Genomic DNA, 18,924 nt, shown 5'->3' on the forward strand with positions numbered 1-18,924 from the left:
ACTACTGACGGCCTTGGGAGAGCCAGTCCTGACAAAACTCTACCATCTGGTGAGCAAGATGTACGAGACAGGCAAAATGCCCTCAAACTTCAAGAAGAATATAATAATTCCAATCCCAAAGAAAGCAGGTGCTGACAGATATGAAAATTACCGATCTATCAGTTTAATAAGTCGCAGCTGCAAAATACTAATGCAAATTCTTTACAGACGAATTCTGAAGGCGGCAGGGGTAAAATACAGAGAGCGAAAGGCTATTTACAATTTGTACAGAAACCGGATGGCAGTTATAAGGGTCAAGGGGCACGAAAGGGAAGCAACGGTTGGGAAGGAAGTGAGACAGGGTTGTAGCCTCTCCCCGATGTTATTCAATCTGTATATTGAGCAAGCAGTGAAGGAAACAAAAGAAAAATTTGGAGTAGGTATTAAAATCCATGGAGAAGAAATAAAAACTGAGGTTTGCTGATGACAGTGTAATTCTGTCAGAGACCGCAAAGGACTTGGAAGAGCAGTTGATCGGAATGGACAGTGTTTTGAAAGGAGGATATAAGATGAACAACAAGAACAAAAGCAAAATGAGAATAATGGAATGTAGTCGAATTAAGTCGGGTGATGCTGAGGGAAATAGATTAGGAAAGGAGACACTTAAAGTAGTAAAGGAGTTTTGCTATTTGGGGAGCAAAATAGCTGATGATGGTCGAAGTAGAGAGGATATAAAATGTAGACTGGCAATGGCAAGGAAAGCATTTCTGATGAAGAGAAATTTGTTAACATCGAGTATACATTTGTGTGTCAGGAAGTCGTTTCTGAAAGTATTTGTGTGGAGTGTAGCCATGTATGGAACTGAAACATGGACAATAAATAGTTTGGACAAGAAGAGAATAGACGCTTTCAAAATGTGGTGCTACAGAAGAATGTTGAAGATTAGATTGGTAGATCACATAACTAATGACGAAGTATTGAATAGAATTGGGGAGAAGAGGAGTTCGTGGTACAGCTTGACCAGAAGATGGGACCAGTTGGTAGGACATGTTCTGAGGCATCAAGGGATCACAAATTTAGCATTGGAGGGCAGCGTGGAGGGTAAAAATCTTAGAGGGACACGAAGAGATGAATACACTAAGCAGATTCAGAAGGATGTAGGTTGCAGTAAGTACTGAGAGATCAAGAAGCTTGCACAGGATAGAGTAGCATGGAGAGCTGCATGAAACCAGTCTCAGGACTGAAGACCACCACCACCACCACCACCACCACCACCACCACAACAACAACAACAACAACAACAACAACAACAACTTACTTACACCTTGTTTTCAAAACCCATTATATTCCATTCCACTGATCTTTAAAATCCTTTGCTTTGTGAGAATTGCAACGTCAGACGAAAACCTCGTTTTACTGCTTCTCCCTTTCCAAACAACTCAGTTTCCTTTATTGCATGCTCAATTACTGATTCAACAACACCAGCGGTATGCTACAACCATGTTTCACACCCTTCTCAATTACTACTTCCATTTCATGCCATTTGATTCTTGTAAATGCAGTCTGGTCCCTGTGCAAAATGTAGATAACATTCCATTCCCTGTCTTTTACCCCTTTCACCTTCTGAAATTCAAAGTGTGAATTCCAGAGAATGCTGCCAAAAGCTTTGTAAAATCTTAAATGCTATAAGCATAGGTTTGCCTTTCTTTAACACATCTTTGAAGGTAAGTTGTAGGATCAATACTGCCTCACCTGTTCCTACATTTCTTCAGAACACGAACTCATCTTTTCTGCAGTCAGCTTGTACCATTTTCTCTATTTCTCTGTAAATAATTCATGTCTGTTTTGCAACACAAATATTAATCTGATAGTTTGGTAATATTCTCATCTATCAGTACCCACTTTCTTTGGAATTGCAATTATATTTTGCTTGAAGTCAGTATTTCAGCAATCTCAAAGTTTGATTACAAGGTAGAATAGTTCTCGTGCGGCTGTACATTCCCCTTCCTTTCCGTCGTTCACAGTATGTACACAGCGATGTTGACTAATGTTAGAAGGCCAGATCAATCAATCATCCTGACTGTTGCCCCTCTTCAAAAATCACATATCAGCCTGGCCTCTCCATATATAACCCTCCACTGTGATTGCACCTACAGAACAACTATCTATACTGCTGCAGCATGGACTGAGGCAGCAAGGTCCACAGTTCATGGAGGCAGGGGAGGGGTGGAAGCAGGACACTTAGAGGTGGTTTTCTTGTGCTTACCACATAAGACTCTTTAGACGGTATCACAAGATCCCCATATACCTAAGATGATCGTATCTTTCAAAAATATTTAGATTTGTATCTATACGCTTTGAGAGCATTGAAATAGTATAAGCCACAACTGATTGAATTTGCTGCGAACATTTTCCAGTGTCATCACACCGGTATGTCCTTTTACTTCAGACACTAATCACATTTTATGACAATTACAACCGGCTTTGGCCAACACTACCCATGATCATCTGAAGATGAGCAACATCAGCTAGAACTGGTTACGATTGTGTCTGAAATAAAATGTAGTTCATAATATGGCAATCACTGATCTCCTAGCATGTAATAAATTTTTTAACACCCATTTATCACCATTGCAAAATGGTCAACAAACAATGCTTGGGCCTCTGGCAGCATCAATCTGCATACCCTAAAGTTAATTGATAAAAGACCACATTGTTGCATCTTTTTTAAGGGAAAAAAGAACCATCAACTCTATCAAGTATCTTGATATATTACAGCTGCATGCTTCACAATTGGCTGTCCAACATTTGTTTTGTAACAGTATGGTGTGCCACCACCTTGAACGAAGGCTGTTCTGTATCCTGGAACAGGCATTTTCAGGGTATTAGATTGACAGAGGTGATTTATTCAGCCACCTATATGACCCAATACTATACCCTTTTATTTTTCACTACCGGCATTCAATAAAGACCAAGTTTTGCAAATGGATTTGAATCACTGATACCATCACAACTGATGTAGCATGATGCAATAAGTGGGTCAGAAGTTGTCATGCCACAGAGAGAGGTTAAGTAACAACATCCATAACAGCAAAAATCATTCACATTCTAAAACAACACTAAGAAGAGGCAAAATTAATGCTCAATCAAATGACATGACAAAGTACTACATTTGATCCTATGTTGTATTACAAAACGTAAATTGCATATTGCTTTGAAGACAGACTGGGTAAGAAGAGACAGTCGAGTATCAGCTTTTACATAGTTCACCCAGATAAATGATATCCTGTTGCTTTTGAAAAATTTCTAACAAAAATGTCCAGATATATGTAAAATACCCAAAGTAAGAAAGACCGCGTGGATAGGGGGTGAAGGGGAGCGACAACAATGAAAAGAGTAACTGGGGAGAGAAAATGCAAATATTTCATCTTGGAATGCATCACGTTTCTGAAGTAAAGGCATTCACGTTCCTCTGCTTCCTTGGAATATACAGGGTGATTCAAAAAGAATACCACAACTTTAGGAATTTAAAACTCTGCAACGACAAAAGGCAGAGCTAAGCACTATCCGTCGGCGAATTAAGGGAGCTATAAAGTTTCATTTAGTTGTACATTTGTTCGCTTGAGGCGCTGTTGACTAGGCGTCAGCGTCAGTTGATGCTAAGATGGCGACCGCTCAACAGAAAGCTTTTTGTGTTATTGAGTACGGCAGAAGTGAATCGACGACAGTTGTTCAGCGTGCATTTCGAACGAAGTATGGTGTTAAACCTCCTGATAGGTGGTGTATTAAATGTTGGTATAAACAGTTTACAGAGAATGGGTTTTGTGCAAAGGGAAAAGTTCTGGACGGCCGAGAACGAGTGATGAAAATGTAGCAAGCATCCAGCAAGCATTTGTTCGCAGCCCAGGAAAATCTACTCGCAGAGCTATTCAGTTACAATTACAATTCATATTTCAGCAGGATGGAGCGCCACCACATTGGCACTTATCTGTCCGTAACTACCTGAACGTCAACTACCCGAGGCGATGGATCGGCCGCCAGGCAGCCCGTGACAGAGCACTTCATCACTGGCCTCCAAGAAGCCCTGATCTTACCCCCCTGCGATTTTTTCTTATGGGGGTATGTTAAGGATATGGTGTTTCGGCCACCTCTCCCAGCCACCATTGATGATTTGAAATGAGAAATAACAGCAGCTATCCAAACTGTTACACCTGATATGCTACAGAGAGTGTGGAACGAGTTGGAGTATCGGGTTGATATTGCTCGAGTGTCTGGAGGGGGCCATATTGAACATCTCTGAACTTGTTTTTGAGTGAAAAAAAAACCTTTTTAAATACTCTTTGTAATGATGTATAACAGAAGGTTATATTATGTTTTTTTCATTAAATACACATTTTTAAAGTTGTGGTAGTCTTTTTGAATCACCCTGTTTGAATTTAATGTGTATTTCACTACAGCCTATGTAACAACAATAATTCATGCCAAAGTGTTGGCACAGTAGCTGGAGATAGATTACTTATATTCAGTGACAGAAGAAAATTTCATCATCACTTGGGCAGTGATACGAGACATGGGCAGTGATACGAGACATGGTGCTGGCACTAAGATCTTGATAGCCAGATATTTGGCAAGTCTTGGCTTAAATGCAAACCTGTGTACAACTCCATGGAATGAGGATATGTGAAAGTGCCCTTGGAGATATGCCCATTATATGAGGAAATTTAGTTCAGTTACCACTTGTATTTGTTTATGAAGAGCAACCTATGAGCTGGTACTGGGCCTCCCTTATTGTTTTTACATTCCTCCACAACAATACACAACGCACAAGCAAGCACACAGTCATCAACACCTGGTACTTCCCAACAGATCGGAATGAAGAAATCATTTAACCATCACCACTTAGATCTTGTTAATGATAGCGGTAGGGGATTTATGCATTGTTCCAAATATTTACTGCCTACGTGTAAGAACAATTGAGCTCTTTACTCCAAGAGCATTGGCTTTAAATTACCCACTAAAATAGTGTCACAATAATACTTATGTGTGTGTACTTGAAATAGGGGCAAAACTTCTAGGCCCAATTTTGTTGTTGAGAGTGCTGCCTTTAAAGCACTCTCCATTTCCCAAATTTATCATAATGTTTTAGTTAATTGGAAATATACGAAAATTTCATTCAGTTTAAACTTTAACACCAGTTTTAAAATGAATGGAATTAATTATAACTTTCGGATTTTCATAATACTGTATTTATAATTCAGAATCTAAAGTAAAATTCATGTTACTTCTGCCAGTTTTAGATGAATTATTTTTCAACTTATCTGCTATTTTTTGATCAAGATAATGTCTCCGCACCCAGTCCACACTGTTCCTGGGTCTAAGAGTAACCTTAAGATAAGTGATTGAGTCTTGACTCAGATGCAGCAAATAAGCTGTAATGGACTTTGTAAGAGCATGCAATGTTTTCTCTAAATGTTTTTATTAATGCCTGTAAGTGAAAGAACAACTTGCCTTTCCCTTCGAGACAACTCTGGTTTGGCTGAGGTTTTCACCGTCTCATTCAAACTTGATAATTTCTTAGCTTTCTTCTGAATCCTATTTGGATTCTCTACTTGAATCAAATTTTCTACCCCTTTTGCTTTTGCCTGAAAAATACAAAAATGCAACTAAAGAAAAGTTTGTAATGCATACAAATGTATCTAGTAAGTGGAATTGACCCTACCTCCTCTTCACTATCTTCTTCAGAGCTGTCAGATGATTCACTATCTCCTTTCCCTCCCTTTGCTTTTTCTTCATCTTCTTCACTGGAACTTTCATCTCCCCTTTGTTCCTACAAAGTAAGCATAAATAATATGAAAGCACTTGGTCAGTTATGGTGGTATACCACTTATATATAATTTGCAATTTTGTGCAATGAATATATTACAATTACAGATATCAAAAATGAACTACATTAATGAGATTCCTTTTACCACAGTCAGAAATTGCACACAGTAAAAGTTGTGGAACTCACAATGAGACCTTAAAGATTGGCCCTTTTTGATCTTCTTCACACTTGTATGATATGAAGATCAGTTGACTGAAGTTTTCCAAGTACAAGGCATTTCAACCGTGTTAACCAAAATGGCACATAATGTTCTAGACTTGTGATAATGAGGTTGCATGTTCCATTGTCAGTAGAGATAGATGTTTTACATCTTATTTGTATTCCATATTATGAAATTAAAATGTTAACAAACAAAATCAGCTTAATTTTTAACTATTAACAGCATGAATAAACTATTCACAGTAAATAAAAGTTTGGTAGAAACCTGTGAACTATAATGTGAAAAAAAACCCTTTTTATTTTTAGAGATCATAACAGATACAAACATTATATTAAAAACAAATGTGATATTATTAATAATATGGATGTGTAATATACGAACAACAAGTACATTTCACTAAGTAACATGACACACAATGATAATCATAATAAAAGCTAGCATATTGTATAAATGTAGATATTTTACAGGAATATGGTGCTTTTTAAATTCTATGTAGGAAGCATACTTCATTAACATTTATAAATACTTTTCTGTTAACAGGTTTTGAAGCCATTTCGTGTGTTGCATCAAGTTTGAAACTACTGAAGGTGAATGTAGCTGATATGCAATAGACTGAATCTTAGTACTATCTTCCTGAGAATTAATAAATATATGACAGAATTGGACTGGAGTTTTACTCTTAGAAGTAATAAATGTAACTGAACATTAATGTTGTCAAATGTTTACCATTAATTCAATTATATTTCTGGCTTGGTAGACCACCCCAAGAACACAGGCAAGGGTTTTCATTAAACAATTCTAACAAACTAGTTGTCAGTCACCCTGGCTACAATATTGTTTCACTGAAGTACTTATATTTTTGTACCTGTTTGTCTACTAGTTTCTGAACTTCGTGTACAAATGGACCTGTACATTCTTGCAAGAACATAAGGATTACAAGTAACAATTTTCCAACGGCAGTAATACTATATTGAGCTGTGTAAGAGCGTTGTCTTGTTTATAGGTTATACTGCCTTAAAGCAAAAACAGACTTATCCGTGCTTTATGAGAGTTCGATGGATGTAGACTGATATTGGAAACCTAAAAAATAACCTTAAAATATTTTACAAAATATGGCATATTTTCTCAGCACTCTATACTGCCTATGTACGAAAATGAAAACTAAATATGTCATCTGTATAAATAACAGAAATGTATCAATATTTGGTTACTGATCATGAACCTGTACACAAATTTTTTGCAGACACCAAAATATCCTCTATTGTTGCACTTTTCTTAGGTATGTATTTTGCTATTTTTCACTGGCAAACTCTGTGTATGTGTATGGATATTTCAACCCATGAATCAAAGTTTTAAAATCAACTTAACTTGCTAGCTTCATCAATGGATTTCACACATCATCATCATCCTTTTTTACTGTATTTATAAGTAACTATTGACTTGTGTGGTGTAGTGGTAATCTGTGTAATTATGATAAAACTTCACAGAACTGAGTAACTGGATATCATCACTTTCACATAACTTAACACAACCTGTCTAATACTGTGAGCAGAGTATCAAAAAGTGCCACGCTGCCAGTGTTATTTCTTGGCGTGGTTGTCACCCGCACGTTTGTGCCTTGTATTGGTTGTAAGAGCTGTCCATTAGCTGGCAATCACCACTGGGCCATGCTCTTGCTGCTGCAGATGGCATGTTAATCCGCAGCAGCTCCCACATTGTCATGAGATGTCATTTCAAACGCCAATTAAATGTGGTATAGACAACATCTACGGCTCAAGAGAACTTGGAATCTCCAGTGCCTATCTGCTGTCAGCATCAAAATCCCTACAGTAGTGGCTGAGATTAGCCTTCACATAAAGGCAGAAAAAGGCTGTGAAGGACTGTAATAATATGAATGGACAGCGAATATTTTTTAGATTCTGGTAATGAGAATGCCATGTTGTTCAATGGCCTGGAGCAAGTCTATCAACCGGACATCAGTTTGGCAACTCGCATGCAGCTAACTAGTTACCCAACATCTACAGTTTAACATGGAATGCAAACCACATTTCATTTCTAGCAAATCTCCACATCACTGATAGGTGAAAACTAGATTAAAAGGCAGAGTTAAAAAACAAGTAGTCTGCCCAAGATTCAATCACACAAGATTTCGGTTTCCAGGCTCGCACTTTACCACTAGACTACCAGGCCTACCAGAGATTGTTGGTTGGTTGATTTGGGAAGGAGGGAGGTAGGGGACCAAACAAGAAAGCCATAAGTCCTTTGAACCAAGAGTGGTGCATCCGAAATAGAGATAGCCACTGAAAATGTTTTATGATTTAATCAGGAGTAATAACAATAAAAGCAAGACGACTAAAAATGTAATGGACATTACTTGCACAATCAATAATAAAACCAGGATGAAGGTAACAGGGAACAGCATGTGGGCATCCACAGAGCTCAGCATGCAATAAGAAATGTCACAGCTGTCCCACCCCTGATCCATTAGTCAAGAGTGTCCACCACTATTCAACAAAGTGAGACACCTAGAATAGAAAATTGGATGGAATGAAAATGCGGCAAACTGAATCTAAAAGTCCTTAAAACGGAGTAAAAGAAGGTTGAAAGAGTAACCTGTTCATCATCAAGGTACGGTTGGGGATGCCCCAGATCTAGTATACAGCGTGAGCCAGCCCTCCCCACCCACCCTTCCTTTGCTCTGGAGGTAGATTAAAACCTTATAATTGAGCATAAAAACCACTTCAAACTACCCATGAGCCATCTGCGAAGCTTATAGAGAACAAGTAAGTCAATACTTGGTATGGAGGGCCAAAAGGAAAGTGCATTCCACCAAATATGAGCTACTGTCTGCATGCTCTACAACCACAGAGCTGGCTCGTTACACAACAAAACTATAAGTTAACCTTGTATGACTGATGAGGGCAACATAGGACTGAGGATTCCTTCTAGCAGAAGCAGAAGGAAGAGTACCATGCTGCCGTAGTCTCCTTGATTATGCAGAGTTTATAAGATGGGCAGTAGCCACCATACATTGCTCTATTTCTGAGCGAGCAAATATCTCACTGACCCTGGGAGCAGCGAGACACACATGCCTTGGGAGCCAAACAAAGACAACTAAGCAGGCAGCACAATGAAGGTCAGCGAGAAGGTGACAAGTAGCAGTGACCAAAATCTGGCGAGATTAGCATCAGCCAATAACCTGGAGACTGCTCAATGAATCATGTACATATTAAAACTTTGTCAAGGGAGGCTCATTTAATAAAATGAAGGGCTCTGTTAACAGCTGTCAGCTCTGCTATAAACATACTACATATTCCTGGCAGCGAATGATGTTTCATGCTGGCAAGAGATAAAGCATATCCTGTCTGTCCTCCAGTTTTAGAGCCATCTGTGTAAATATGGCAGCACTCTGGAACTCTGAGTACTGAATGTAACAGATGCTGAAAGGTCATGGGGCAACCAAGACTTTAGAACATTCTAATACCTAATCTATGGGCTGGGCACCATCCAAAGGGGGAGTGTGAAGAAACCCGTGGGTAGCACAGTCCCGGCAGGGGAGATTGAGATCTTCGCAGAGGGAAACAATGCACAGTCCAACTGGTAATCCTACCCAAGCGATTCAGGAGGAAGACACCCCTCACCTGTGAAGAGAATGGGAGACCAAGAACTGGTACCATTGAATCTGAGGAGGGAAGATCCCTGCATCGGTAAAGAGACTGTCTACAGAACTAGTCAAAGACGCCAGACCCGAGCCATGATGGTGGACTGGGTTTAAAAGTTTTAAAGCTAAAGGAGCTGCTGAGCCATAAACCTGTCAACCACAGTCCACCTAGGATGAAAGTAGGGACCAGTAAATAGGGATAAGATTAACATGACCTCGCCTCAAGATGTGTGGGGAAGGAAACAGATAGCATTATGCTTCTGCATGCAAAAAACTGGTCTTCAGATGATGAATATGGGACAACCAAGTCTGCTTTTTATCAAAATGGAGGACCAAGAAATGGGATAGTACTACAACATCTAGGTGCTGCACAAGTTAGTTCCAGACCTGGGTGGACAGTGTGATGGCAGAAATACATGACCCGCATTTTTGTAGGAGATAATTAGAAACTATATGATAGGGTCCACACAGAGGCCCTTTGTATGGTGCCTTAGAGCTGGTGTGCAACTGAGGCTATAAAGTGGGAGCTGTACCAAATGCAATGCAGGGGCAAACAGTGGACAAACAAAGGTACTAACCCATCAATGGTAATGAGGAAAAGAGTTGCAACACAGAGCCTTGTGAGGCACTGTTCTCTTTGACACATTGGGAACTGAGTTAAGTGCTGACCAGTGTCCAAAATTATAAACCACATCAAAGCACTACTGGCAACAAGAAGACCCTTCAATAGAAAGACAGAGGAGGAGGACAGACTTGCAGAACGGAAAGTGAAGTAGCACTGTAAGGGCTGTGTCACTGTTGTGTCCAAGCAAGTACTCCCTGAAGAGATGTGAGCTCTCTACAGGAAAAGGGGAGGGGGGGGGGGGAGGGAGGGAGACTGTGGGCAAGCTTCATTGTACTCTTAGGTGGCAATGACACTGTTTTCATAAAAGCTATAGGTCTTGTAATCAGATCACAAAAAAAAAAAAAGATAACAAAAATTTGTTTTCCTCATCTCATCAGAAAAAGTGGACCAATTTCAACCAAACCTGGTTGTTTGTTGGTTTGGGGGATTAAAGGGACCAGACTGCTACGGTCATCGGTCCCTTGTTCCAAATACAAAGAACACCCACAGAGAATAAAAACAAGGAACAGAAGAGATCACAGACGATAGAGAACAAGAGAAACTGAGACAAAGAAAAGACAAAACGAACTAAAACCACACAGAGTGTGACGGTGGTTGGCCGACCATAGAAATAAAAAAGGAAAAGCCAACCACTTAGAAACACATTAAAAAATCAGTTTAAAATCATAGGCCAAAGGCCAGAATCAACACAAAACAATAAGATAAAACAGAAACACTCAGATTAAATGATAAAATCCCCCTGCCCGAATAAAACGTAAAACTAAGTCAGCCATAGTGGAGTCGTCTGTTAAAAGGGCAGGGAGCGTAGCAGGCAGCGCAAATGTCTGCCTGACCACAGCTAAAAGGGGGCAGGCCATCAAAATGTGGGCCACTGTCAAAGCCGCCCCACAACGACATAGAGGAGGGTCCTCCCGGCGCAGTAAATAACTGTGTGTCAGCCGGGAGTGGTCAATGCGGAGCCAGCAAAGAACTACTGAGTCCCTGCGAGTGGCTCGCAGGGATGACCGCCACACAGCCGTCGTCTCCTTGACAGCACGGAGTTTATTGCGCATTGTCAGTTCGCGCCATTCATCGTCCCATAGCGCCAAGATTTTGCGGCGGAAGACTGCCCGCAAATCAGTCTCTGGGAGGCCAACGTCCACAGATGGCTTACTGGTGGCCTCTTTCGCCAGGCGGTCAACATGTTCGTTACCCAGGATACCGACATGACCGGCGGTCCACACAAAGACCACAGAGTGGCCGCAACGGGCAAGAGTATGCAGGGACTCTTGGATAGCCATCACCAGACGAGAACGAGGGAAACACTGGTCGAGAGCTCGTAAACCGCTCAGGGAATCGCTACAGATAACGAAGGACTCACCTGAGCAGGAGCGGATTTACTCTAGGGCACGAAAGATGGCGACCAGTTCAGCAGTGTAAACGCTGCAGCCATCCTGCAAGGAACGTTGTTCGGAATGGTCCCCTAGAGTGAGCGCATACCCGACACGACCAGCAACCATCGAACCGTCAGTGTAAACAATACCAGAGCCCTCATACGTGGCCAGGATGGAATAAAAGCGGCGGCGGAAGGCCTCTGGAGGGACTGAGTCCTTCGGGCCCTGGGCCAAGTCGAGCCGAAGGCAAGGGCGACGAACACACCATGGGGGTGTATGCAAAGTAGCCCGGAAAGGAGGTGGAACAGTGAAAACCTGAAGCCCAGAGAGGAGCTCTTTGATGCGGACCGCTATTGGACAACCAGACCGGGGCCGACGTTCTGGCAGACTGACGACCGAGCGCGGGAACAGGAGACGATAGTTGGGATGCCCGGGCGAGCTTAGAACATGGGCAGCATAAGCGGCCAGCAAACGTTGGCGTCGGAACCGCAGGGGAGGTACACCTGCCTCCACTAGTACGCTGTCCACAGGGCTGGTGCGGAAAGCACCAGTGGCAAGGCGTATCCCGCTGTGGTGAATTGGGTCCAGCGCCTGTAACGCAGATGGGGATGCTGAGCCATAAGCCAGGCTCCCATAATCCAGACGGGACTGGATTAACGCCTGGTAGAGCCGCAACAGGGTAGAGCGGTCGGCGACCCAGCGGGTGTGGCTCAAACATCTCAGAGCGTTTAGATGCCGCCAACACGTCTGTTTAAGCTGCCGGATATGAGGCAGCCAAGTCAACCGGGCATCGAAAACCACCCCCAAGAACCGGTGGGTCTCCACCACAGCAAGGAGTTCGTTGGCAAGATAAAGCCGCGGCTCAGGATGGACTGTTCGGCGCCGGCAGAAATGCATAACGCGGGTCTTGGCTGCCGAAAACTGAAACCCATGCGCTACAGCCCAAGACTGCGCCTTACGGATAGCGCCCTGTAGCTGACGTTCAACAGCTGCAATGCCAGTAGAGCTGTAATAAAGGCAGAAGTCGTCAGCATACAGGGAAGCGGAGACAGAATTTCCCACGGCCGCAGCAAGCCCGTTAATGGCTATTAAAAACAGACAGACACTTAAAACAGAGACCTGTGGCACACAGTTCTCCTGGACGTGGGAGGAACTATACGAGGCCGCGACTTGCATGCGGAAAGTACGACACGACAGAAAATTGCGGATAAAAATCGGCAGAGGACCCCGAAGACCCCATCCATGAAGCGTAGAAAGAATGTGATGACGCCATGTCGTATCGTACGCCTTCCGCATGTCGAAAAAGACAGCGACCAGGTGCTGACGGCGGGCAAAAGCAGTACGGATGGCCGACTCCAGGCTCACCAGATTGTCGGTGGCGGAGCGGCCTCTACGGAACCCACCCTGAGACGGAGCCAGAAGGCCCCGAGACTCCAGTACCCAATGCAAGCGCCGGCTCACCATCCGTTCAAGCAACTTGCAAAGAACGTTGGTGAGGCTAATGGGACGGTAGCTGTCCACCTCCAGAGGGGTCTTTCCAGGTTTCAAAACGGGGATGACAATGCCTTCCCGCCATTGCGACGGAAACTCCCCCTCGACCCAAAGACGGTTGTAAAGATCGAGAAGGCGCCGCTGGCAGTCCACTGAAAGGTGTTTCAGCATCTGACAGTGGATGCCATCTGGCCCAGGAGCGGTATCAGGGCAAGCAGCTAGGGCACTGCGAAATTCCCACTCACTGAATGGAGCATTGTAAGATTCCGGGTGGTTGGTGCGAAACGAAAGGCTCCAACATTCCATCCGCTCTTTAATGGAGCAGAAGGCCTGGGGGTAATTCGCAGAAGCGGAACTCATAGCAAAATGCTCTGCTAAGCGATTTGCAATGACACCGGAGTCAGTACAAACGGCTCCATTCAGTGAGAGCGCAGGGACGCTGGCAGGGGTCCGATAGCCGTAGACGTGTTGAATCTTGGCCCAGACCCGCGAGGGAGTGACATGGCCCGCGCACGCAGCCGTTTGAAGGCGATACGGTGGGCTAAGGAGGGATGTCGCTTGCACGCTGGAGCGCCCGCCGGCGATCTTTAATCGCTTCAGCGATCGCAGGGGACCACCAAGGCACAGCCTTCCGCCGAGGGGACCCAGAAGAACGGGGAATGGCAGATGCGGCGGCAGTAACGATGCCGGTGGTGACCGATTGAACCACCGCATCAATGTCATCAGTAGAGAGAGGCTCAAAAGCGGCAGTGGAGGAGAACAAATCCCAGTCAGCCTTATTTATAGCCCATCTGCTAGGGCGCCCAGAAGAGTGACGCTGTGGTAGTGACAAAAAGAGCGGAAAGTGGTCACTACCACACAGGTCGTCATGCACACTCCATTGGACAGACGGTAAGAGGCTATGGCTACAGATGGAAAGGTCAATGGCGGAGTAGGTGCCATGCACCACACTGAAGTGTGTGAAGGCACCATCATTTAACAGCGAGAGATCGAGCTGCGACAATAAATGCTCAACGATGGCGCCTCGACCTGTGGCCACTGACCCACCCCACAGAGGGTTATGGGCGTTGAAGTCGCCCAATAGCAAGAAAGGTGGCGGCAATTGGGCGACCAGTGCAGCCAGGACATGCTGCGAGACATCACCATCTGGTGGAATGTAAAGACTGCAGACGGTAACAGCCTGTGGCGTCCACATGCGTACAGCGACAGCCTCTAAAGGCGTCTGGAGAGGGACAGACTCGCTGTGCAGAGTGTGAAGGACATATATGCAGACGCCACCAGACACCCTTTCATAAGCTGCTCGGTTCTTATAATAACCCCGATAGCCACAGAGGGCGGGGGTTTGCATTGCCGGAAACCAAGTTTCCTGCAGAGCAATGCAAAGGAAAGGATGAAGGCTGATAAGCTGGCGGAGCTCAGCTAGATGGTGGAAGAAACCGCTGCAGTTCCACTGGAGGATGGTATTGTCCATGGCGGAGAAAGGCGTGACGGGACTGGGAAGGCAGATTACGCCGCTGGGTCACCTGCTGCCGCCGATTGAACACCCGTGCTAGTGCTATCCATGGCGTCTGAGGGACCGGCGAGATCGAGGTCCTCAGCGGACGCCAGGATCGCCACCTCGTCCTCAGACGCAGAGCTGGAAGGTGGCGGTGGGGTGGCTGCCACCGCGAGATCCTTGGGCTTAGAGCTCTTCTTCTTTGATTTCTCACGCTGCTCCTTGGGTTTAACTGGCTGGGAGGGCTTCACCGAGTCAGTCTCCGGGACTGAGGAGGATCGTGAAGCCCGTCGACCAGCTGATTGCGGGCACTTACGCCACTGTCGGTCGTCAGCCTTCCCACTGGTGGAAACCTGGGAAGGGAGGGACCCGAGGGACCCCTTGCGAGCGTGAGAAGCCGAAGAAGTTGGACACTTCTCCGGCTTAGAAGCAGGGACGGACGTCCCTGATGGGGGGGGATGGTGTTGCCCCTGAGGTAGGTGGCGCAGGAGCAACCCAGTGGGTAGAGCCCCCCCACTGGCAAGGGGGCAGGAGGAGTTGTACCACTCAGCGATCCGGCCGGAAGTCGCGAAACTGATGGGGCGAGCACAGGTGTTGTAGCAGCGGTGTAGGATGATGTCATCCTCACGGGATGTAATCGGTCGTATTTCCTTTTGGCTTCAGTATAAGTCAGTCGGTCCAGGGTCTTATATTCCATGAGTTTGCGTTCTTTCTGGAAGATTCTGCAGTCTGGCGAGCAAGGTGAATGGTGCTCCCCGCAGTTGACACAGATGGGAGGCGGGGCACATGGAGTATCGGGATGAGACGGGCGTCCGCAATCTCGACATGTGAGGCTGGAAGTGCAGCGGGAAGACATATGGCCGAACTTCCAGCACTTGAAGCACCGCATCGGGGGAGGAATATAGGGCCTGACGTCACATCGGTAGACCATCACCTTGACCTTTTCCGGTAACGTCTCACCCTCGAAGGTCAAGATGAAGGCACCGGTAGCTATCTGGTTTTCCTTCGGACCCCGATGAACGCGCTGGACGAAATGTACACCTCTGCGCTCCAAGTTGGCGCGCAGCTCGTCATCAGACTGCAAAAGAAGGTCCTTATGGTAAATAACTCCCTGGACCATATTGTACCTCTTATGCGGTGTTATCGTAACAGCAACATCCCCCAACTTGTCACAAGCAAGTAACCGTCGTAACTGGGCAGAGGATGCCGTTTGGATCAGGACCGATCCAGAGCGCATTTTTGACAAGCCCTCCACCTCCCCAAACTTGTCCTCTAAATGCTCGACGAAGAACTGAGGCTTTGTGGAGAGAAAAGACTCCCCATCAGCTCTCGTACAAACTAAGAATCGGAGCGAATAATTGCTACTGCCATCCTGAGATTTACGTTCCTCCCACGGCGTGGCCAGAGAGGGGAATGTTTTCGGATTGTACTTTTCAGCATTAAATTGAGCCCGAGAATGCTTAGAGACTGCTGGCGGCTGGCCGCCAGCGAGAGATGATGTACCATGCTTCATTGCGGGTCATCCGCCCTGATGCCACCTACTCCGACCAAGGGCCCTCCCCACGGGCGCCACCCAGCCGCAGCAATAGCCACCTGGCAGGACGGCCATTGCCGGGAGTCCTGATGCCCCAAGGAGATGGGCATCTACTCCTTGGCATACGTGGGGAGTTAATGGCGCAGGCATCAGTAGAGCGATCCCTGTGTTGTCAGGGGGCTACAACCAAGAGGGTACATGGCGGCCCCACCACAACGGGCTGGCTACCGTGCTGGATCTTAGGTGCAAAACTGTCCAAGGTCGCCGTCGCAGTTAAAAGAAACATTGCAGATTGCAGCGTGGGAATCGCACCCAGGGACGGATCCTCGCCCAAGAGATGGAAAACGAGCGGGACCCCAGTGCAACGATGAAAAAGCCGGCTAAAGGTCTCAACGCACGACGGATACAGTGCACCATGTAAGGCGCCCTTCCCCAATTGGCTCGCTCTTCAGAATAGTTTAGAAAGATGGAGGTCAAACCCGAGAGGGGACCATCACATAAGGCCGAAACATTTGAGACTCCTTTTAGTCGCCTCGTACGACAGGCAGGAATACCGCGGGCCTATTCTTACCCCCGAACCCGCAGGGGGAACCAAACCTGGTACATGTACCACTTTCTGGAAAGAATTGCTGTGGGTGTAAGAAGTATCTACCGATCAAATGGGTGGAGTGGAGGCGAAAGAGAAGAGTCGGCCATGACACGTGAATACCGAGATTTAAGTCAACCAGTATTTGAGGCAGAGCACTCACTGACTTGCAACAAACTTCACACAATTTCAAATACCAAACACACCTATAATGACATATAATGATGACAGAAAAAAGGTTAACGCTTACTACATTTTCGCTCTTCATATAGGGAAACTGTCACATCAGGCATGACATTACAACATTTGCATTTATTACTTTGTCACTAATTCTATTCAAGATATATTTTAGCAGACAAAATTCACATATGCTGCTGAATGCATCTACAAAATTACATCATTGTACAATGCAATATTCAGGAAGGAGGAAAGGGAATGTTGGTTGGTTGGTTGGTTGTTTGAGGTTTAAGGGACCAAACAACAAGGTCATCAGTCCCTTGTTTCAAATATGCTCCATTCTGCTAATGGGACATCTGAGGAAAGTCAGAACAATAAAACGGAAAAAGGTAAAAACGTAAAAGGGCAGTCATGTTGTCATTGGTAAAAACAAAATGAGGGAAGTCGGCAAGAGAACGAACCCAACGCTATGCTGAAGCAGCATAGGCAAGACCACCTGTGACTTAAAAGGTGCAACCGCTAGAATGTAGAAATATGTATGGGAAAAGGAGACTAACCAGTCCTTAAAAAAAAAAAAAAAAAAAAAAAAAAAAAAAGAGGTAAAAACAGAGTAAAAGGGGAAGAAAAGAGGATCTCGGTCAGGGAGGTGAATTGGGAATCTCCAAACACGGCTTACAGTGGGAGACACCCAAACACTCACCATCCTGCCCCAACACAAGAGAGAGATTAAAAACCTTAAAACTGAGAATAAAAACCACTTACCCGGAGGAAACCAAGAACCAGAGAGACCATCCGGGAATAGTCAGCCAACATCAAAGGTAAAGTGTGGGGGAGTCTGTACTTAGCACGCAGAGCCAAAAGAAGGGGGCATTCAACCAAAATGTGGGCTACTGACGAAGGCTCCACAACCACAAAGTGGGGGTGGCTCATGATGCAAAAGAAAACCATGGGTCAGCCTGGTATGGCCGATGCAGAGACACAGTGTGGTCGAGTCCTTTCGGGAGAGGGGAAAGGAAGAACGCCACGGGCCTGGTGTCACCTTAATCGCTCGAAGTTTATTAGACAGGGGAGTAGCCTCCCAAGAATTGGCCCACGACTGTGCGAAGTGGGATTTGATGTGAAGCCGTAAATCCGCTGCAGGAGGGGTTACAGAAAATGGGGGGTAAGTGACTGCTCCCCCAGCCAAACGATCAGCGAGCTCATTACCCGGGATACCCACATGGCCAGGGACCCAAAGGAAGTCAATGGAACAAGCAGCACGGTGAATACCAGCGAGATGGTCATGGATGGCAGAGACCGGTCAATAGCAAGAAGGCCACTCATCGAGTCTGTACATAACAAAACGCGGTTGTGTTGGGACTGTTTAATAAAGGTAAGGGCCTGGGAAATTGCCACCAATTCCGCAGTAAACACCCCACATGTAGGTGGCAGCAGATGATTTTCCGCTCCAACAGAGGACGTGAAGGCATACCCAACATGATCAGCAGATTTAAAGCCATCAGTGTAAAAAACAACAGCATCCCGAAACTCCCATAAAATTTGGCGGAAAAAGGAACGGAACACCACTGGGGGGATGGAATCTTTCGGACCTAGGCGGAGATCCATCCGAATTAGAGGCTGAGGAACTAACCAAGGAGGGGTGGAGGGGAGGGAGCGAGGAAGACAGGACAAAGAAGGAAGCTGAAAATCACGGCAAAGAGACGCAAGGCGGAGCCCAACCGGTAAACCCGCCCTCAGGCGGGAGTCGGGTGGGCGACGTCCATGGTCTGGGAACAGGATAGAATAGGAAGGATGAGTGGGAGAGGAACGGGTAGTGAGTGCATAAGACAACAGAAGCTCGGACCGCTGAACAGAAATGGGGGGGGATCCCAGCTTCAACCAGGTGACTATCAACAGGGCTAGTAGGGAAGGCACCGGTGGTCAAACGGATACCACGATGGTGGACTGGATCCAGCACGT

At 45.4% G+C, this 18,924-nt stretch overlaps 1 protein-coding gene across 1 annotated transcript in view; it reads right to left on the reverse strand.

The window, feature by feature from the left end:
- Window positions 1–18,924, reverse strand: part of LOC126457791 (28 kDa heat- and acid-stable phosphoprotein-like) — a 70,135-nt gene that overhangs the window by 23,897 nt on the left and 27,314 nt on the right. The window contains exons 3-4 of the mRNA XM_050094378.1: window positions 5,699–5,806; window positions 5,488–5,621 (exon numbers count right to left, since the gene is read on the reverse strand). Coding sequence (XP_049950335.1) covers window positions 5,488–5,621; window positions 5,699–5,806 — 242 coding nt within the window. The remainder of the gene's footprint in view (window positions 1–5,487; window positions 5,622–5,698; window positions 5,807–18,924) is intronic.

The sequence above is a fragment of the Schistocerca serialis genome, chromosome 2 (genome assembly GCF_023864345.2).
Source record: "Schistocerca serialis cubense isolate TAMUIC-IGC-003099 chromosome 2, iqSchSeri2.2, whole genome shotgun sequence".
NCBI classification, from domain to species: Eukaryota; Metazoa; Arthropoda; class Insecta; order Orthoptera; family Acrididae; genus Schistocerca; species Schistocerca serialis.